Source organism: Cinclus cinclus, chromosome 1 (genome assembly GCF_963662255.1).
Source record: "Cinclus cinclus chromosome 1, bCinCin1.1, whole genome shotgun sequence".
Taxonomy (NCBI): Eukaryota; Metazoa; Chordata; class Aves; order Passeriformes; family Cinclidae; genus Cinclus; species Cinclus cinclus.
The window spans coordinates 34,277,384-34,300,425 of record NC_085046.1 but is presented as its reverse complement, the minus strand read 5'-3'; the positions used below and the strand labels follow the sequence as shown (position 1 = coordinate 34,300,425).

Sequence of the window (23,042 nt, the reverse complement as noted above, 5' to 3'; positions counted from 1 at the left end):
AAAGAGAGAAAGAATTCAGACTGTGTTGAAGGCTCTTCCATTCTGAAGCATACTTGATGTGCAGAAATTGGGTGCCTAACCACATAGGGGCATATTTACCGTCAACAAAGAGATGGATGTCTACCAAGTAACCAAAATCCTAAGTGTCTGAATCACGCTCTGTCAGGAAGCCAGGGAGACCAAGCTCCTAATTCAATTAAATATCCAAAGTTATATGGGAAAACTCCAGCCTTATTTACAGCAAGTGTAATCTATTGGGATTTTTAAAGTGCTTTAATAATCCAAGTGCTGTAGCAGCACATTCAGTTTGTGACACTGAGGTTGGAATCCCATCACTGATTAAAGCATTCAAAAATACTATACTACGTTAAATGGTCCTTATATTGCATCAAAACTGCATGTCTCTGCAAATTTTTTGGGACTTCATATGGTTTAAGCCTTATTTTTCGCCCACATTTTTCATATAAAATCCCAATTTATAATTAAATTCAGTTTTTGATTCTACAAATAATTAAGCAGATGGATTTAAAAACATGTTGTTTCATCAAAACAATAGACTTTTTGCCATAATTGTTATACTTTATTTTTTTTATTATTATTAATTTTGAAATCTCCTCCAAAGCCCTAAAAAGTTGTGTTTGTTCTTTTTCAGCTGACACAAACTGGTTTTAATTTACACCACTTTTTAGTTGGCATGACTCACCAGCTTTTCCAGCTTTACCATCTGCACATCAATACAAATTCTAAGCATGATTTCAGCATTTTTTCACAGCTACTTGGGGTAACTCCTCAAAGTGTTTTTCTTCTAGTGTCTTATTAGAAGAGGGGAAAAAATGCAGACTTTTATTTTGTGTATATCTCACAGGAGTAATAATGCTATAAAAATTGCAGAATATTGCCAAGGAGTTTGTTTCATCAAAACCCAACTGAGTATCTTGTCCTCTTGCTGCTAATACACAGTATTTTAAGACCTGAGTGGGCAAGTTTTGAATGACACAGCTAAGCCAGGAAAGGCAACTGTGAGGGGCAGAGAGTTTGGAGCTTGGGTTTCCAGTAAATTTTTCGTTCAGTTGAATAGCAGACTCTTACTTCTTTGAGCAGCAGCAACCCTTGATTCTCAAAGTATTTCTACAAAATCTTGAGTTCCTACTAGGGAAGAAAACTGCCAGTTTTCAGCTTCTGAATCCCATGATTTTCCAGCTTTATTTGGGGTTATTATCACAGGTAATTGTTGGTGTTTTTACACAACAGTGAGCTCAGAGGACAAGTTGCCTGTGTCCTCTACTGGGATGCGTTCCTGTTCTGTATTCACTCACATCTTTTATATATATCCTCATCTTGAAGGAGATAATTCATCTTTGCAAAACTAAACTCTAGGTTAAAAAAAAAATCTGAAAATGGGCACTGCTTCTGAAAAAGGACTTCATAGCCAGGTGCTGAAGGAACAGACTGGGTTGCTGCAGTACCATGATGGTCAAACTGCTGACAAGAGGGTGTGAAAGCACTCTGGTATGACACTGTGCATTAATTAGCAGTGGTGGCAGACTTCAGTCAAAAAAAACCAATATAATCCACTCCATTAAACACATTTACAGTGGAACTACAAGCCTCTATTAAACCTGCATTTACCTGAGAGCAAGGGTGTAGCAGCCGGGTTGCCGCTGGCTTTCTCTAAGAATATACGCTCCTTCTACACCAGCAAGTATTTCATCTGCTTGCTCCCGAGAAATGATCCCGTGAAACCTAAGGAGAGATATTCCAGTGATTTACAGAATAATCCAACCAGAATAACGTCCTTCTCCACCACAGAAAACATTTCAAAACATCAGCACTCTCGAGCACTGTGGTCTAAGCCATCAGGGTAGCATCCAAGGAGCAGGATGGTCACCTGGCCTAGAGAAGTTCAGCATAGACACAAAAATTACATTGCAAATGCACTTTCAGACAGGATTAACTCAGCTACACCCAAACATTATTTTCTGTATATGTCTTTTCACAACTTTTCTCTTTTACCAGTCTATGCCCCTCCTCGTTGTCTCCTTTCTAGTAGCCTTCCAAAAGAATTGAATACTAGGCAAAAAGGCATTAAAAAAAAATTATTGCATTTTAATATGTGGTTATTTAAAGATAAGCATTTATATGCATAAATATTTAAGTATAATTAAAATCATAGGTATTATAATCAATTTGCTTTATTTTAATATTATATTGCTTCCTCAGATTTGTAAGGAAAACAGGGACAAAAATGGAAACAATTATTCAAGAATCTATTCTGCATATATTAAAGTAGAAGAAAGTACAGAGAAGTCTTGAGAAAAACATTGTTTTCTTCATGTCAAGGAGCTCCTCATTCAGTGCTGGAAAAAAGCAATACTTCTCTGATTCTTTTGTCATTGCTATTTTAAGAAAGAAAGAGGGCCTAGGATGCACAATTAACCTTATGAAAACCAATATTTAGCAGTGATCTCTCCGTTAAGTACAAATTCAGTCTTGACAGCAGTTTGAGTCTTAACTCCTACGCACGTTTTGCTAGCTGATAGATCTCTGAGGGTCTCTTCAGAGGTTTTGAAAGTTTCTATTTTTGCTGCTGTCTAAAAAAAGGCACTAAAATCTACTGGCCTTCAGCATTTTCTCTTTTCTGACAATACATATGAAGTGGCACATTCCTAACACTGCCTCTGGCTTGGTAGTGAAAGAGAAGAAAGACACATTGGATGTAAATGCAACTGTTCCGTTCTCTTTACGTTGTCTTTTCACAGTTAATACATGTTGAAAATATTAGGTTCAGATGACCTTTCCAGTGTGACTTTGTGTTAAAGGTAATGTGAACTGATTAATCTTTCCTCTCTGTACAGGTAGGGGACAAACATCCTCTAAATGACATAACTTAAACATGATTTTACCAGTAAACTCATAATTGTAGTCAAAAATAATAAGCATGATATATTCCCCATAAAATACAGCAGACTTTAGTTTAGATATTAGGACAAAATATCTATGATTGATTTAAGAAATCACTTGGGTGTGATACTTGGGGCACCTGTGAAATTTCTTTAACCATGGGTGGTAAGCACTGGGTAATTTGGGCTTTCTTATGGATATTTTTAGTACATTTTTATGAAAGCATGAAAAATGCTTGTATGTGCTACAAGATCCCCCGAACTAATGCCTGCTTCTGGCAGCAGCCGACAAGAAATGCTTACAGAAAGAGTGCAGGAAGCAGTGACATACTTCTTTCACTTCTCATTCCTCTCTATCCATCACTGCTTTAGACACAATTGTATCTGATCACTTGTGACCTTACCCTTCACATATTTGAGAATCTCACTTTTAGATTTGGATGCTTTTGGCCTCTTTTTGCAGCTGGCTCTGGCAATGAACTTGAAAAAGGCACTGTGCATGTTCCCTTCTTGGGCACCACTGAGGGGACCTGCTCTCCCCTGGCAGGAGCTGCAACCCTTTGCTCCACCATTGCTGCCCCTTGCAGTAATTTCTCTTCTCCCATAACCTTTGAGAGAAGGATGGAAGAGGAAAGGGTAGAGAGGGACCAGGAATATGTGTGCTGCTTAAAATGCAGGCACATCACAGATTTATACAGTAACGTAATGATGGCTTTTCCAGCTTCTTTCCCTAGAAATTCCTGTTTCTCTTTCCAAGTACTACTCAGTACTGAGTCAACTGCTTTTATAGGACTACCTCAGTACTTCTGAAATATCTTTTCTGAATGATAATAACTAAGGTGATCTTGCCTGGACAGGTTCACCAAAGTGACATCTTACAGTTCCTGTCATCCCTGCTGCTCCACAAACCCAGGCACATTCCTGGATAAGAGACTGCAGCAATGGTTTTACAAATCCTGCTGTAGGAAATGTGACATGTTACTCAACTAGCTGCTGTCTTCAGCTCCATTGGCTAGATCTGAATTCCTCATTGGCAAAGGTAATATTTTAAAAATGAAACTTCGGTAATTAGGGTCAAAGCTACTGGCTCTTGGGGTTTCTGATGGTAGAAAAGGATCATTAAACACAGATGGTATGTCTGGGATGGAATAAAAAGTAGAACATGGGATCTAAGTAATTCAGCTAGTGGTAAGGGCTGAGGTCTCAGCATATTACTCTGGAAAAGGCCAAATGCCAAGGCTGGGTGGTTGCTGCAGTGGCTGCACCTTTCAACTTCACCTGCCCAGATCTCCGTGCCAATACACAGCACAGCCCCTTCCTGGTTATTTATCAGCAAAAAGACTGCTAGCACAAAGGAATTACACTCCAGTGGTTTGTTACTTTCCTTCACAGGAAAATACACCTCTTCTTTGGGTATTTTGGACCCCATAGCTTTAGCAGGGAGAACAGCAGTTACACAAGCAGCAGTATGCATACACTTTCACCACTCAGGAGGGTGGTGAAAGAAGCATACACAAAAAGGCAGTGAGAGACACAAGCTGCTTCTCCCCTTCTCCGGCAGTGCAGAACCACTAGCAGATTTAAACAACAGCTAAAATAAAAGGAAGGAATACCCCAGACAATTATTTTGTGCTCAAAACTCTCCTGAGAGAAGAAAAATAAACATGCAGGCTCACACAACAGCATAATCCAAGGATTGTGACCAGCAACAATGAACTGTAACACAGCTATAGTATTAGGCTTTCATTGTATTTGGCTCCCAGTTGAAGTGAAAGGTAAAATAAAATATTTTATTAGACCTCCATTGTGCCTATTCTTTTTTAGTTCTAGAGTAACAGCTTTTGGATATACCCAACAGACACTTAAAAGAGAAAAACACTTACTCTCTTCCATAATACTTTGGTCTGTTCTCCACCTAAATTTTGAAAGAATGAAAAAAAAAGTATTAAAAACATAATTCTAAATAAACTACATAAAATAAATTACTCTTTATTAATAAAGAGGACTACTGCACCCATCTAAACTACAATATTCTGCAGACTCAAAACTTTGACTGGAACATGACTATGCAGAAGAACAGAAAAATGAAAACAGAAAAGGTAGTTTTATTGATATATTTCTGTGAGGGAAAACATGTATCAGTGGTCAAAATGTAGAACTACATATAACTGCATGAAATATAACCAAACAGGCAAAGAATATTTTACTTCAGTTTAGCCAATTTAGTGTTTATAACATAAAGTAAGACTGTTTGTGTTATATACCCTTTGTATACATTTGCATACCCCTTATTTATATTAGGTATGCATTATGTATGTATACTATATATACTCATGGACATTTACATACCTTTATATGTATTTTCTACCTTTATATGGCAAATGAATGAAAACAAAACGTTTGATATCCTTGGAAAAAAAAACAAAACAAAACAGAGTTTTATTTATTCAGACCTAGTCCTAAATCTCACCAAGCCCCAAGCTTTTGTGGGGCTGACCCAAAGTACACTGGAAGATGCTGGGCAGACTCCCAGTTTGCAGTGCCACTCCCGGTCCATGTGTCTCCGTGTCCGTCTGTTCGTGTGTCCCTGTGTCCGTGTGTCTCTGTGTCCATCTGTCCCTGTGTCTCTGTGTCTGTGTGTCCCTATGTCCGTCTGTCCCTGTATCCATCTGTCCCTGTCTCTGTGTCCCTGTGTCTGTGTGTCCCTGTGCTCCCTGTGTCCATGTGTCTCTGTGTCCCTCTGTCCCTGTGTCTCTGTGTCTGTGTGTCCCTATGTCCGTCTGTCCCCGTCTCTGTGTCCCTGTGCTCCCTGTGTCCGTGCGTCCCTGTGCTCCCTGTGTCTGTGTGTATCTGTGTCCATCTGTCCCTGTGTCCGTGTCTCGGTCTGTCCCTGTGCTCCCTATGTCCATCTGTCCCTGTGTCCGTGTGTCCCTGCGTATCTGTGTCCGTGTGCCCGTCTGTCCCTATGTCCGTGTGTATCTGTGTCCATCTGTCCCTGTGTCCGTGTGTCCGTCTGTCCCTGTGCTCCCTATGTCCGTCTGTCCCTGTGCTCCCTATGTCCGTGTGTCCCTGTGTCCCCTATGTCCGTGTGTCCCAGTGTCCGTCTGTCCCTTCCCGGGCATCCCGCGGTGCGGCCGGCAGGGGGCGCCGCCCGCCCAGCCTTGGCGCGGGGCCGCTCCCGCGGGCGCCCCAGTTAGCGGGGCCCGGCCGGGCATCATTCATTCATTTCATTCATTTCATTCATTTCATTCATTAACGCCCGGAGCTCTCTGTTCAGGCGCCTGCGGGAAGAGCCGCTCCCTGTCCAGCCGCAGAGCGCACCGACAGTGTCGCCTCGTCGGGCTGCGGCTCCATTCGTACAGCGAGCGTGGCAGAACTTCATCTGCGGCGCACACAAAGTCTCCAGATTACTGGAGATTACCTGTGTATCTCAATGGAGATGTCTATATCGGTGGAACTGCTGCTTCATAACACGGTAACGCGTGTGTGACACATTGCGGTTTCAAGAGTCTTACATTCTTTAGCATAAAACCCACTTGGTGATTTTCCCTCAATTTTTCTGACTGGAAACAAGTGCTCTTGTTCTTGTTTTCATGAATTCTTATTATTTCGCTCATAAAAACTTTGAACTGGCAAAGGTTTTCTTTACCTTTTTTTTTTCCTTTCTGAATAGCAAATGCGTAACTGTCACATTTTTGATTCCACACACCAAGCACTGAAGAGAAGCAGCTGACTTTCTACCCTGCAGTCACTAGGGCTACAACACAGCACAAGATGAACAAAAGTCTGTACAAGATAATGAGAATCTTCAATGGAAGACCTATGGGAGTTCAATCAAGTCCTTACTGTGCTTCTTTCCCAGCTCGGCATTTCTTTTCTGGCACGGCACTAACAATAGCAGTATCATACCCTTGGAACTCCTGCCCAGGAATAATACCTTGATACAAACATTTCTGAGCTCTGAGGGGCAGGAATAAGAGAGAAAAGAAAACACAGAAGTGAAGAGAAAGCAAAAATCAAAGGAACAGACAAGTGCAGGTGCTGTGTTTCTATGTGCATATATGGAAACGTAGAGAAGAAAGCGCATGAATTCAATTTAACTTTCTATTTTTAAGTAAAAAAATGGTATCAAGAAAAGACATATTACCTCTGAAAGGAGGTTGTTCATACATTCATCTTCAATAGCACTATATGACTGCATTATCTCGGAACTGTGCAGCACTCCTGTCATCCTTATAGACCTTAATAACCCTTGAAAGCATAGATTTAGCTGGCAACTCAATTAAAATTTTGGTATCAGAAGCTGGGTTACGTAAGACCACCACTTGCAACCCTCTCTTTCATGGAAAAAAAGGCTACTCAGTGTACTGAAAATTGCTAAATAAAGCACTTAGACAAAAGAAGTAAAACATGACTTTCATTTATTAGTCAGAATCTACTTCTATTTAAAAATACAGATTTACCTTGATTGCATTTATATACAGAATAAACCCCAACACTTTCAATCTACCTCAGAAAAATGAGTTACTCAGACCCACCTTTGAAATTAGCTTTAAGCACAGATTCCTCCATATATGTACATATAGGTAACCATACATATATAAAGTATAAAAGCAATCTGGAAATAACACCTCGAACAAAGAGAGGCACATTTTTTCATCCTTCTCACACTATTTATGTAAAAATAGAAACTTTTCTGTGAAATTTTTATCATTGGACTAGCAACTGACTGAACCACTCTGGATAATGTGATTTCCACTTTCCTTGCTGTTCGTGAGGTAAAATATTTGCTCTACTGAGAATCCACACAAAGCTCCTACTTCTCTCTTCTTCTTCCTATTCCATAAAACAGAAACCTTTACTCCAACATATAATTCATGTGTCCAAAATCACCACAACTTCAGTATTGGCTTTAGACAGGAAAGATACTGTAGTATTTCCTGAAATGAAGCTCCTGACCTGTCAGACCATCCAGATGCTTCAGAATCTAAAAATCCTCTCACTGCAACCTTTACCCTGAAATAATAATTTCTCTCCTAACCAAATTTACCAATAGGAAAAAACACAAGGAAACAAAGTTAAAGCAAGATAAAAGATCAAAAATAACATCAGGGTCTCTGCATCAAAACCAGAATGCTGGCCTGAACTTGGAAATAAACCAAAAGCCTGCACAATTGATGAAGCAGAGGCTTAAAAATATATCAAAGGATCCAGCAGGTCTGTTTTGTGCCGACTGAAGACTCTGTAAAAACTTCAAGGGAAATTCTGTGTATTCCAGAAGGCAAAGGTGACTCAAATTCAGTTGGGATTAGCTTTCCCTCTTCTGTTATAAATGGGCTTGAACACACAAAATCAAGCAGATCCACCTAAAAGAACTCTCAGCAGCAGAAAGAGCAGAAAATCCTCCTGGTGGTAGGAGCCCAGAACAATCAGCCCTATTCTGAGGACACATACACTTTGGGGTTTTTTTGCATAGATAATGCCCATGAAGAACACTTTCATCACTTTCATTACAGTCCTCACAATTTCCTTGCTGAAAAAAGAGCCACCTTTCCTAGGCAACCAGTTGGCTCTAATGCAAAACTCCCTAGACATGGGGCAAGGGGGGAAATCAGAGGGCTTGAATCATTTATGGATTCTTACACCAACAGACAAAAACAAAGCACAAAAATGAGGAAAATTACACAAGGTAAATTACAGCTCTTCACTAGTGAAAACATATTTTGCCTTGAAGAGCATCACAGCTTGCTTTTACTTTCCCCATACAGAAGATAAATTAAATGGTTTCTCCCTCTCCACTGAAAGTATGTGGCAGCTTTCAATTCAGATGTGAGATGATAATTTTTTGGCTTAGAAAAAGGCATTATTGCCAATTTCAAACCAAAAATGTTCTTCCAGAGCAGGCATTTCTGGCTGTTCATATGGGGAATATGCTGAAAATCATTAATGGAATTCATAGTTGGATAAATTGTGAAATGCCAGCAAATGCCCAAATTGTTTAAAACTCATGTCACTTTGATCAGGAAATAAGATGTATGGTAAAACAACCTAAATCACTACTAATCCAGTAATCTTACAAAGCCAGCAACATTCAATGACATCTAATCTTGATGCATGCTCAAAGAGAAATGAAACCCTGCACAGCTCTCCTGGAACTCTACAAAGGCCTTTGGAAGCTCATGTTTGAGAGACTGCATACTCCAGCCTTGACTCCCAGCCTGCCAAACCTGATTCCCTCTCCCCAGCCCCCAATAAACCCTTACTTGTTCACAGACTACTGTTACATATTTTTTACAATGTTACAGTATATCCCTCAAGGCTGTACTTGGATTTGATGTCAACACTGAGAAGAAAATAATTCAATATATTATGTTTACATAATTTTGAAGTTTACTGAATTTCAGTGCACTGGGATTTGTGGCTCCTCTTCTGGCCAGGATGGTTTAGCCCTAGCATGACATACTCCCACTAATGTACGGATTATTATATTAAATTCCCACACCACTGGGCAAGATAACTCGTCACAAAACTACTGGGAATCATGCAGGCAGGAGGTGAGAATCCCCTAATGTGACAGATTTTCAATGCAAGCACTGACATCCCAGCCACACTGCACTGAAGATTTCAAGATACCCTGAAGAATTCTTTCTGCATAAGTACTACCACAGAAATAGAATAACCCTAATTTCAGAAAAATTTAATTTCTCTTCAGCTTCATTGCACAAGACAGATTTCCTTATCCAGTGGCCAGAGCTGAAATCTAGAAATGCTGGAATGAAAGTTTAGAAATCCCCCTAGGACAGCAATTCTCTAAGTCAGAAGGGCCAGCACAGTATAACATTGTGTACTGTGGACCCATTTCAGCCACTACCTTAATACATCCATGATGAGAATATAAAAGGGGAAGGGAAACAATAAGGTGGGTAGCTGCACCTGGTTCTCTGTTCTTCAAAATACAGAAAGAAGAGAGAAGCAAGATCCACGAGGTAATAACGTTGCTGTGTTTACTCAGCGCAGGCAGTGAGGCATTTTCCCAAAGGAAGTTTAATCTGATATATTTTCTGTTTGGAACAATCCTAATTATTTTTCAGTAACTCTGGTTGACTGGATATAAATATGTTTTTCAGCTCAGTTTGACATAAAGAGAAATAGAAGGGTTGGAAGACAAGCTTTCATGACAAGCCCAGTAAAAAACAGACTCTAAAGAAAAGGAGTTTATTGTCTGTATTGTTCAGCTCTTGGCAGATTTATCATAAGCCCATTGCAAACTTTATACCTACAATCAACAACCAAAACGGATTAAGGGAAATTGCAAGCCCCTATTAAATGGAATGAAGGAAAGCTGTGCTATATTTTGTTACTCCTATGGAGCCTTTTTTTTCTCTCTACATTTTTTAAAGGTAAAATTCTACTTATATCAATTAGCATGTCTAAAATCATCTCCAAATAGAACAAATTATTTCACACCAATTATTCTTAAGCAATTTGAGAGAGCATTCTTTTGGAAGGGAAATATTTATCTTTTATTCTTTTACCTTTTAACCATTTTTTTTCCTTATTACCTAGTCAGGCTCTCTGGCACCAGTGTTTTCAAAGAGAAACAACTCTTGGTTTTGCAAAACGTTTCACACCACAAAGTCTTTTGCTAATTTCATCAGTAGGAATAGCAGCAACATAACATCTCTAGTCCCCAGTCAAGGACAGGCCAATTATGGAACTTTACGGTGCACCTACATAATAAAAAATGTTTTTCTCCCCTAAGACTTTTAGTTAATGTCATGTGTAACTTCCTCAGTATGTTCCTATACTTTGATTGTGTGGTGAGGAAGGAGCAAAAGCATTCCTCAGAAAGGAATTAGCAATGCCCAAGTCCCCAGAACATATTCCACCCGCACTGCCCACGTGCCAGAAGCTGTCCAGAGAGAAAGGTGACAGGAATGGTTTAAAGTGTGCATCTCCTTTTATCAGTCAGTCACAGAGCCACAGAGATGCCAGTGTTATGGCCACTTGAGGGATGCACATTTAGCCATGAAACAGCAGAGAATTACAGTGCCTCCAAGAAAGTAGCTGGGAGCAAGATGTCAAATCCATTCAAAACACCACAGAGCAACCACCGACTCGACAGATCTCTGCAGAAAAGGATCCTGCCATCGTTAGAGAACAATAAATGAACTTAAATCACTGGACCGAGCAAAAAATGCCAAACCCAGAACGCCACACTGAGGTACAAACCCAAGAATGAAGCTGACAAGACACCTTAGAATAATCCTCTCCTTGTGACGTACAGAAAGTCCCTAGATGGAATACTGACTGTGGGTTCAGCACCATGTTGGAAGAAGGACTGGAGCAAATAAATGGAGTGAGCAGGGATTTAGCAACTGTGAAAAGACATGAAGAAAGATTGGCCTAAAGAACAGAAGACAGAGAGGGGATGTAGCAGATAGGTACAGTGAAGGCTGCTTTCCAAAGGAAATAAATTTATTGTCTGTGCATTGACTGGATATGACTAGAAGAAATACGCTTCAACTGCTAAAAAAGAAGATGGAACTTAGAAAAATGTTAAAAATAATTAAGCACTAACTAAATAAACAGAGACACTTAAGAAATCCTCATGTAGCCTTTTTCAAGGCTTTAAGAAATGGATATGCAAACATATCTTCTTGACACAGGAATGAACAACATCTTGAGTTTCTTCTGGCCCCAAGATAGCACAGTCAGCCTATTCCTCATCTCTGCCTGGAATGTTCTCAGGAGATAGGGATAAGCAAGGAGCAGACTTGAGCAGGCTGTAAAAATCACATATAAAACTACAATAATACTCTGCCCACCTCTATGAGGCTCTCAGGAGAGAAGGCAGCACTGGAGAAGGCAAGGCACCAAGAGAACTGTTCTGGAGCAGAAAGCCAAGCCTTCAAGTGATAAACTTGTCACCACTTAACTAAATAACAGAAGCCAGTTTAAATCCATCATCATCATAATGAAGTGCCCAATTCTGTTTGGTAACTTCTAACAAAATAATTCTATGGAGAAATTTACAGTGCCAGGGAGAAGGTAGGAGTGTTCTTCACCACTAGAAAGAATGTAAAATAATAAAAGACATAAACGAAGAGCACAAAGAATGCTTTTATTAACTGCTGTTCAAAGCTGCACATCTCTGCTCTGATGGCATGCTGCAGCCTATGGAGAAGGTAGAATGCATAATGACTCTTTTGCACAAGGATAACACACAGCAAAGAAACACAGGAGGCTCTGCAGATGTGACTGTTACTGTGGCACTTACTGCAGGTGGATTTCCACTCAGCCAAGGTTCTCTCCACCATTTTTAAAGACAAATGATGTTCAAATAATTTAATTCACTTGTTTAAATACTTGATTGTACCAAACTTTCAAAAGAGCTGCTTTAAGCCATCCTTTCTGAAGGTATTTTCATCTCAGGTTTGTTTCCCTTCTATGACCTTGAACAAGCTGACCAGCAGCCAATAATCAATACACCAGACAAAACACTATGAACTCCAGAAGGCAGCAAAAATCTCTCACAACATGGACATCTCCATTGCTACTAAACCATAACATATTTCTCTATATACTCAGCTCTAACAGAATAGATCAAGACTGAATAGGAAAAGAAAATCCAAATATTTTCTCATGCAGTAAAGAAAATATTGGTCCCCTGAACATGAGCTAAAATAAAATGAAATCAATCTTAATCAAGGAGGCTGCTGCTAAACAGTCAGGGGAGACAGGGTCAGGTTCAAACAATTTCAACAGCAAAAGCAGGAGTCATCTATTTTGTTATGTAGCTTCCATTCACTCAGTAAGGGCATCATTAAATGTAAAAGGAATATCGATGTTACCCTGAGTGCAGGATGAAAAATTTGAGTACAACATTTAAACTATGCTCCTTTTTTCAAGAATGATCTTTTGAGTCATTTAAATGGGAAGAAAAATATCCCCAGCAGCAGCAGACAAATGCAGCAAGCCACATCAATGCTCTGGATCCTTCTGTAATAACTGAGAAGCACTAAAAGATTCCTATGACGCATGCTGCAACAGTCCACAGTTCCAAAAAGATGTGTAAAACTGACTCATTTGATCATTCTTGTCTTTAGCTATATGTACAGGAAGTATAGGAAGGAAGACAGAGAAATGTGCAAAGTTTCTATATTTATTCATGTTAGGAAATGCAAATTCATCAGTTGCTCAATGTTCTGAGTTCCTGGTTTTGATTGGGGTAAGAATTAATTTTCTTCACAGGGGCTGGTATGAGGCCATGAGGTTTTGGATTTGTGATGAACAGAGTTGATAACACAGAGAATTTTTCTTTACTGCTGAGCAGGGTTTACACAGACCCAAGGCCTTTTCTGCTTTTCCTGCTGCCCTGCTGGCGAGGGGCTGGGATGCAAGGGAAACTGGGAGAAGACACAGCTGGGACAGCTGATCCCAACTGACCAAAGGGATATTCCAGACCATGCGACATCATGCTCAGTACATGATGTGGGAAGAACATGGAGCAAGGTGGGGACATTTGGGGTGATAGTGTTAGTCTTCCCAAGTAACTGCTACACCTGATGGGGCTCAGCTCTCCTGGGGATGGCTGAACACCTGTCTGCCCATGGGCAGCAGTGAATTAATTCCTTGTTTTGCTTTGCTTGTGTGCGCAGCTTCAGCTTTCCCTATTAAACTGTCTTTATCTGAACCCATGAGCTTTCTACTTTTTATTATTCTGATTCTCTCTCCAATCCCACTGGTGGGGAAGTGACTGAGTGCTAGCATGGGGCTTGGCTGGCTGGGGTTAAACCAGGACAGTTCCTCATCTTGAAACTTGAAAAAAGATACCAGACACAAAGTCAGAGAGCACAGACAGCAAGACCCCCTTCTACAGACACAAGGAATACTGGCCTGAACTGAAACAGTATTGGAACAGGTATTCAAATCTGTACAAGCACATAGCTTTTTCACCTACGTGTAGGTTTATTGATAAGCTTTATCTAGGTCAAGATATGAAAGAGGCTTTAGTTTATTTCGGCTTGAAAAATTTTTATATTCAACACCATGTGTAAATAAAAAGAACCAGATTAAAAGAGTGATATGTAACAAGGATAAAAGGAAATAAAAATCTAGGAGAATAGCAAAAATCACAAACACAGACACACACACATCATGCACTTCCAAAGAGAGATGGAAGGGAGCGTGAAACTTTGCAAAGATTTCAAACAAACCCAGAGGGATAATTAGCAGGTTCATCAGTCCATAAAGACATACAGTTTGTGCTCATCAAACAAATCAGAGCTTGCCATCATGTCTTCCAAAAAGATGGTTTTAAGTTTTCCACTCCATAGTGATCAATAAATGCTCTGACTGGCTCATACTGTATTCCTCTGATGAACACTAGTCCAATTTGCAAATCATAACCTATACCATTAGTAAATCAAAACTGAGGAAATCCAAGTGAAACAGATAAATCTCTTCTAGTTTTTGTTTAGCTGTAACTACTTAAATGAAATATTTACTATCATGCCTGCAGAATAATTAGGAAGCTTTCTCCTCTGTTCAGTAGTCAATGGACTGTTAAAATGAGAATGATGTGGCTTCATCTGAGTGCTCCACCACCTCACTATTGCAGCAGAGAGAGACTGCAAGACTCATGGACTCTAGGAGAGATGAGATTTCCTGTCAGTCACTAAAATGCTGTGGAAAAAAGCACCAGCAAATTTCTCAGATATGATGAATGCGAGAGAATTTTAGGCAAGCAATACTCTAGCCTCCCTTCTTTCCTTCCCTTCATCTGCAAACCACAGGCATTCTGTGGGACAAAATTCACTCTGGAGTTACTACAGAAAAATGACATTTCTCTGCAAAATTTTAAACCCACAATTTAAATTTATGTATAAAAAGCTGCAGGTAGCCAGTTTAGAGAGATGCTGGATACAGTACATTTTGACATTCCACAGGCCCTCTGCACCAGTTTAACTGAACACCTTTTCTGGCCTTTAACTGTTCTCAGCCACCACCAGTGCAGCCAGGCTTTCCACCTCCTTGCTATGGGTTTCAGCTGAAGAACTTTCCTCCTTTTGTCAATGTCTATTCAAAATTGCTCTTTAGCTTCATTTGCCCACAAGCTACTGCTGTGTCCTCTTTGTTTCTACCATAAAGAGGATTATAAAAAGACAATTAAAGCATCAGCAATATTATAAGAATTTGAAAATATAGGCTCCATTAAGTCTTATATTTACAAACATTTTCATTAATGAAAACAGTTTTCAGCACTATTCTGCTCATTTTCACTTAATTGCTGTCTAATGGGGTCTCTTGGTGTGTCACTGTGTGTGCTCTGAGGTTTCTTTCCAAGGGAAAGATAATATAATATTCTGAATTATCTCAGATAAGCTCTCAGGACTGACAGTAAAAGACACCTCATGGCAGTGTCTGACTTTTTGCAGTAGAGTGATTTGAACAAGTGCCATGAAAATTCACATTTACTCCATTATTTACCACCAATTTTATGGCCAATTTCAATGCCCTATTACAGCTCTTTAGTACTTTATCACAGTATAGAAATTGTTCTTAGAAAGATGGGGACAGAGGCAAAGAGGAAATATTCAGCTTGTAAAGGTCATTAAATGAGCAGAATAAGGGAATTCATGGAAGACTTATTGCAAGGATTAAATACTGATTATCCAGTCAGATAAACTGTTCAAATATCTTACTAAGCCTGAATATTAACAATATTGCTCAAGCTTGCTTTTCCTAATGCACAAATATAAAGTATTGCTGTATCTGAAAGAAGGAGTGATAAAAATCAGTGTTTTTAATATTGCAGTTGTTTGAATTATACTCTTCTAATTGCTTTGTTCTCAGCTTGAATCCTATGCTTCAGAATAACTTTGGGAAGAACTGAGCAAAGAGTAATTTGCAACAGTTCAATTTTGTAGAAGTGCAATAACCCTGTATATTTGCAGCTGGTAATGCACAAGATGGCAACAGCTTCACCTGCTAGTGACCATTTCAACAGTTATGCATTATGAAATGCCACTATCTATATACTTGTTTTGATAAATCTAGGTAATGGATACCCAGAGGGTCAAAACAGTTTCTGACCCTCTGGATGGTTAAAGACTTTCAGCAATATGCTCTAATATGACATCATTATTTTAATCTCTTACGATGACTTAAGCAAAAAGTAATTTTTTTTTTTCAGAGAAAAGTCTCCCTTTTGTAATCATATTTGTTTTTGGTCAAGAAACCATATTTTTTTATGCTGTAAAGGCAGAAACAATAATCTCTATCACTTCTGACACAACCTATTTGGAATTCAGAACGACAAGGAAGGCAATTAACCGACATTTTTCTACATAATAATATAAGTTAGGGCTCTAAAGCTTTGTTTACACTAGGAAAATTTAGACAAGTTTCTCAGTGTTGCTGACACTGGGCTGGCCAAGGCACTATTAGGAAATGTGGAAGGTTAGGAATGCAGACAAATTCACCAGCTCAAAAATTGCTATCAACAGTTAAGGATTTCTTGGAAAAAAATGGGAATTCCGTTCACAGGTATGAATATTTCTACACAACTAATCCAAGAACTCATGACTAAGATGCATTCCCTCTTCAAAAAAAATTTGAATGTGCCTACTCTTTAACCAAAAAATAGTCCAAAGTAATGTCACTATCCTTCCTTAATTCTTTTACTTTGTTAAAGCCTCCATTTCTTGTATTTTAACTTTGAATAATCCACTCCTGAAATACTTCTTAAAATCAAGAATCATTTGACGTGTTCCTTTTAAATAAAACAAAGAAGTTGAAAGCTTGAGTTATTTTCTGAGAATGTAATTTTTTTCATAAGCATTTCTGTAGAATAAACCCTAAAAGACACCTTGTAATATGACTTCCTCACAACATGGATCAGATTCTTTGGTGCCTATCACCACACCACTCAATATTTAAAAGCTACTCCTCCACCTGAACAGCACTTTTAAGCTGAATTTTTCTATTTAAAATCTAAATCATTAAAACACTGCTGGAAGGAATATGGTTACAAATGAGGACATTGGCAGAAATCCAATGTTATTGGGAAGGTAGGATATTCACACTAGTCTGCTGCCAGTGGTGATTAATTAAAAGATGCTGGATACCTGAAGCCCAAATGGTTCATTCAATATGATTCCCACTGCACGAATGCCCTGGTTTTGCTGACAAGGTATTTATTCAACCAAAAGAAGAAAAGGAAAATCATGATAGCAAAGCTCAAAGACACAAAGATATAAATATTCATGTTTTATTAACAGTCCCAGCTTTTAGTCTGGTGGTTTACATATCAGGAGAAGTAATTTCTGGCTCCACAGATATAGTTTATCAAGAAATCTGCACAAATTAGATGGTAGAACTGCAGAGATGTAAGGCTAAAACCCCTGTGACTATGAAACAACAGGGAAGTCATGGAAGAGCAAATGAACGTGGAGAATATGAAAGATTACAATGGAAAATATGGAGGAATGATGAAAATGCTAAATGGTGAAAGAAAAACAATCTCCAATCCTTGATTATATGTTGTTGTTACAGATTTGGTTTGCAGCATATGCTTCCATTTCCTTGCAAACAGTGTAGAATTTGCCAGTTATGAAAGACATCTTCCCACAAGCATGAAGGATCTAAAATTATTTGCAATTTTTAGATTTTTTAAAAATTAGTTTGAGTCCTAAATTACACATGGAAACACCCTCAGCAAAGTCCACTTCCTATGATATGAACATAGAGAGACAAATCTTTTCCATCAGCCACACATCCTGCTGACACCTTCCCTCCAGATATTGGAGAGATACATCGTTTAGTTGTGTACTAAATACCTATTGTATTTCCAATTAATATATTCTCACGAATAACACAAAATTAGATTTTGAGATCTTTCTATGTAACTGGCAAACTCAGTATTGATAAAACACCATCTTTAGTGAAGCAAGCCTGTAAAATCACCAGATGACACTGAAATCAAACTAGAATAGAGAAAAACAACCCCAAAACAACCACCTTACAAACTGAGGACTATGAGAAAGGTAATAGGTGCCATAGGAAATTCAGAGGAACTGAATTTCCTCTCTAAAATAATCTGTGATGCTCTATAAAATCACTGTGCCATTGTACTTTATAATATAAACTGATAATTTGAACCACATATTTGTCTATGTTGCCATTTTCTAGGCATCAGGAGCATCCCATCTGCCCCACCTCCCCAACTGTATGCAAAAATAATGCACATCAGCAGTGTCACAGTGGTTTGTTTGGGTCTTGGGTCAGAGAATCTGTATTTCTGGCAATCAGGTTGTGAACACGTACAACTGAGCTGCTCAAAGATTCGAAATCCAAGTAACAAGAACCAAAGATCATATTGGTGGGAATTCATACAGTTTTATATACCAACCCCTAAATAAAGTCTCTGTATTTTCAGCTGTTTAACTAATGTAAAACAAAAATCCAAACAACTCAAAGTAGGACTCTTGAAGGACTATGAAGTGAGCAACTGAAAATGGTTCATTAGCTAGAACCAAACCTGCACCATGTGAAACTGCCATCTTTTGCTTGTTTTGCTATGTCCTGCTTTGTCAATTATGTATTTATTTAATTAGTACAATCTTAGCTTCTTTCTGCAAATTTTCAGAAGTGACCTGAATAGGCACTAAATATGTAAGATCTTTAAACATCAGGTAAAAAGGATAACTTCAGTAACACTGAACGTAACACTGAACTTGAGTTCAAGGAAATAAGTTAAATACAGCACACTGGTAAGGAGTTCACAGCTGCACACTCACTCCCCTTGTGTAGATAATCTTGTTTCTAGAACAAGAATAGAATTCCTACATTACTTTGACTATTTTACCTTGATTCAAATTTTCTCTCATGGAGGCAAAATAGAAAATGCTTCAATTTGAGTTACCATAATATATTTTGGGTTAAATTCATAGAGATTCACTTGTATTCCCACAAAGATGAGTTCATATTGTGGACATGGTTTTCTAAGCATTCAATGCTAATTAGTCAGGTTTTCTAAAGACAAGTCCTTCCTCAAAGTAGTCTCAATATGAAACAGGCAAAATAGATAAACAATGATATCAAGAAAAGAAAGAAACTTCTCCAAGGCTGTGCTGGAAGAAAATCAATTGTTTACCTTATTTTTTTTGCCTCAAAATCTTCATATTTTTAACTACACCATGACTAGTTTGATATCTGTTATGTGATCTTAATTCAGGAAAAACTTTTCTGTTTTACTCCTCTCTTTGAAAGAATACGAGCCACAGAGACTTAACTGTCCTTTGGTTTGCATTCAGGATTTCAGAGAGGAAGGTCTTGACAAAACCTGTCAGCACATGGGCACTGAAGTCCCAGAGCGCTAGCACACACTTCTTCTCCCCAAGCCTCATCTTTGACAGGGAGAAAGGGATGACACAAGGGTTCACCCACTCTGGCATTTTGAATATGTCCTGGGATCATCCCAAACTGACAGGACTTGAGGACTTCCAGACTGAGGCTAAGAGCCTGCTCTCCCTGCCCTGCAACTAGTAGAGGGCACTTGAGAGAAAAATGCAGAACTCTTTTAGTTAAGGCTCTGGGTGGACTCGGGTAAACTGTACTCAATTCCTGGCTTTTCAAAGGATTTTCTTCATGAACCCAGGCAAGTACTTGTGCCTTGCTGCAAAACCTCCTGCCTCACACAGAAGTGTTTTGAGACAGTATCTAAATGTTTGAGAGATGCTAGGACTCTGCTTTCATGGGCACAAAGTGTGGGAAGCAGGACAGAGCTCAGGATTATGTCTGGGAGCAGAGCTGTATATCACACCAATGAGCCACTGTTTCTGTCTTCCTGCACATCATCTTTTACACCCTGTGCAATCACTTCACGTGTTTGTTTTTTCTACTGCTAATGTTACATGTCTATTTGCACAAATTTTGTCCCTGACATTAAAGGAGACAAAGCTATCAGTTTTTTTTGATTGAGCAGAGACATCTACATGTTTTCCATTATAATTCTGCCATGCAGGTTGATGAACCGACATACTAAAGCAAGTAGAAATGGAGAAAAACAGAAGAAGAAAACAAGGGGACAAGATGACTCAGCCAAACCTGCAGCCCTGCAGATTTCTAAATATTCTATAATCTTCAAAGTCTCTGTGAAAGAACAGAGCTCTCTGGCTATCATTTCAGTATTTTAACTTGAACACAGTACTTGGCAGAAAGAACTGAAGCTATGTGTATTATGTTGAAACATATTACACAGACGTTATTAAGCAGATGTGGGAAGAAAAATACACCTTCATTTTGACAAGGAAACTAAAAATTTTAGGTAGCACACAGAAAAGCAAGTACTTTTCTAAAGAAGGTGCTGCTAGTGGTAGAATCAGGCTGCCATGTCTAATTAGTAAATATTATCCAGCTTTAATTAATCAACCTTAAGAAAAAATATTATATAAAAAAATAGCAAAGAGAAGTTAAAGCAAATAACACTCACAGACTGTACAAAAGATTTTTTGGTAATCATATGCTGCTGGCAATTCATCAGATATAACAAGGTAGAGAAAAAGAACTGACCTCCCGAGGACAGATGATTCTCTTGGGACGTGGTGCCTCTTGTTGCAATTGATACACTGTCAAACACAAAAATGTACAGATCATTAGAAAATGGCAACATACACAAAACTTTTATTCAGAGCAGTCTTTTTAGCCAGGGGCTGCAAAGAAAAATGGAAATGTAAAGCTGATGATAGCAAAATGAGGTATTTCAGTGTGTCTAAGTAATTTATATGAAAATCGGTTGTTGACTGGCAAACTAAGTCAAATCATCTGTTCTTCAGCTGTTAGAAGTATTATCCTTTTCTACTGGCTTTTACATTTCTACACCAGGGATGATGAGCCAGAAAGACTTACTAGGCCTGTCTCAGGATAAAATCCCACTTTTGCAAATTCCATGCTGTAACAAGCCAAGAACAGATTGTTTACCAGTAACACCAGAAGTTTTTTGGATAGGCCAGGAAAAAGTTCAATACCTTTGAATGGGTTCATCATAGTCCCATAATTTATTTTGAGATATGCTGGCAGTTACTGAGGAGCAAGCAAACATTCCTTTCAGAGCAATTATGCCCTATTCAAATGGCTCTGGATCAATTTTGCAACTCTTCTGAGGGCTGCAGGAGAGAGACCTGAGGCTAGGGGTACTTGCTGCCTGGCCCCAGACTCTTCACTGCATGTATTTAATGAGATCCTCTCCCTCCCTTCCACTCCAGAGTCGTGAGAAGAAGCTGACATGCATGACAGTAATCAATTCCAGCACAGACAGACTGTCTCTCTGTAAGTCCAGTAAGAATCCCAGAGGTTTGGATTGCCTCCCTCGAGAAAGGCCTTCTGTATGCTGACCTTCTTGTATTTGGAAAGAGCACATCGTGCCCATGAATTTTTTCAGAAGACCAAGTTTCCAGGACATGTTTATTCACAATGTGAGTGAAGCTCAGAATAATGCCCTGAAAGGTGGTAGATTATGGGAAGAATAGAAATATCTCTAGGTTTGATAAACACAGAAGCCCTGTTGCAGAAAGCAAATTGAAAAGGTGGATGCTAGCCCTCAGCACCTTTCCCCACCTTCCGCACCTTCTCTTTAAATGGGGCTAGAAGCAACAAAATCTGGAAAGTGGGGATGCACCCAAGTTCATTACACAAACTTGATGTTAAAACTTTGGGGGCTCCTGCTTTCTGCTAACGTCAAAGTGGAAAAACCCATAACCTCTTCATTAACCGATCCAACCTTCATCCCTCGTTCCTTGGAGAGGCACAGAAAGACAGTTCATAATTTCTTATATTCCCTACCAATTTTAATGCTGGATGTGATCCAGCTCTAAATTTCCACCAAGGTTTTGGATTTACTCTGTATCACTCAAGCACTGTCAGATCTCCTGCTACTTTTGCACAAGATTTATGATAACTTGATAGTATTTTGATAACTCCATGATAAATATGGTCTTCTTACCTCTTGTAATCATGTGGTTAAGATTCAAAGACTTCTACTTTTTTGTGATCAAACCACTTGTGTATCTGAATAAGGCATCAAACAATGCATGAGAATTTTGTTCAAAAATCACAGATTGTTTTTTAAACATCTGATTATTCTGGAGCCCAATATCATGATTTTAGAATGAACTTCTGAATGTCTGAAATGAGCATAACCACTGATTGAGCAAGTTAATGATGCTTAATACTAAACACATCCAAGAGTAAAATAACAACTTTTTTCTTCCCCCCATTTCCAGTGGAGAGAAGGAACTCTAAGAATTCAAAACATGGCAAGAATATGACTGCTTCTCAAGTAAATAATCTATTTCCCCAATTAATTAATTTGAATTTTAACTGAAAAATCATACTTCATAAAAAATCCATTTTTCAATAATCAAACCTGTTAAGCATTGACTGACACAGCAAATTAAGCTAGTGGAGTTGTTTCTAAGACAGCTTTGATAAGGGTGATGCAAAACAAGTTGGTTTGAAGAACACACAGGAAGCCTATCTTGTGATGTGCTACATTTTTGAGAAATGATAAAAGCAAAGAACTCTCTAACTTGACCAAAAGTATCTCTGAGTCTGGTAACACCAAAGAAGCAAGGGTGGGGAGAAGAGTCAGCATTTCACAAAACAATGGAAGGAATGATTAACAGGAAAGGGCAGATACATACATGAAAGACCTGAAAGCAAACACAAAAAACTGGATGCTTATAGGATGTAGTGGGATAAATCCGTGGAAGGACTCATGATGAGTGCAAGGAAGACAAATCATCTTAACAATTGAGTTTTGAATAGAGTGGAAAAGGTTCCATCATTCTCAGAGAGAGGCGGGTAATTAATCTCTGCAATAATATGAACTGAGAAACATACTTGATTTAGAAATACATCAGAAAAAAACATAGTAAGATTATTACTATACAAGTAAATAATTAAAAATTATATGCTAAATGTACTGGATGAGAAAATGGCCCAAGCGTGATCAAGACAGAATATGTTGCAAATGGGAAATGGCTTTCCTCTGGAAGACAAAAAATTCAGATTTGGCCATATTAGCTTTAAATTGATAGTCATTAAACTTACAGTAAGACAAAACAGTGAAACAACTGG

The 23,042-nt window shown here is 38.7% G+C and overlaps 1 protein-coding gene across 1 annotated transcript in view; it reads right to left on the bottom strand.

The window, feature by feature from the left end:
* The window catches only part of CHN2 (chimerin 2), a 157,864-nt gene that overhangs the window by 64,687 nt on the left and 70,135 nt on the right, over nucleotides 1-23,042 (bottom strand). The window contains exons 3-5 of the mRNA XM_062508547.1: nucleotides 20,478-20,533; nucleotides 4,784-4,815; nucleotides 1,630-1,743 (exon numbers count right to left, since the gene is read on the bottom strand). Coding sequence (XP_062364531.1) covers nucleotides 1,630-1,743; nucleotides 4,784-4,815; nucleotides 20,478-20,533 — 202 coding nt within the window. The remainder of the gene's footprint in view (nucleotides 1-1,629; nucleotides 1,744-4,783; nucleotides 4,816-20,477; nucleotides 20,534-23,042) is intronic.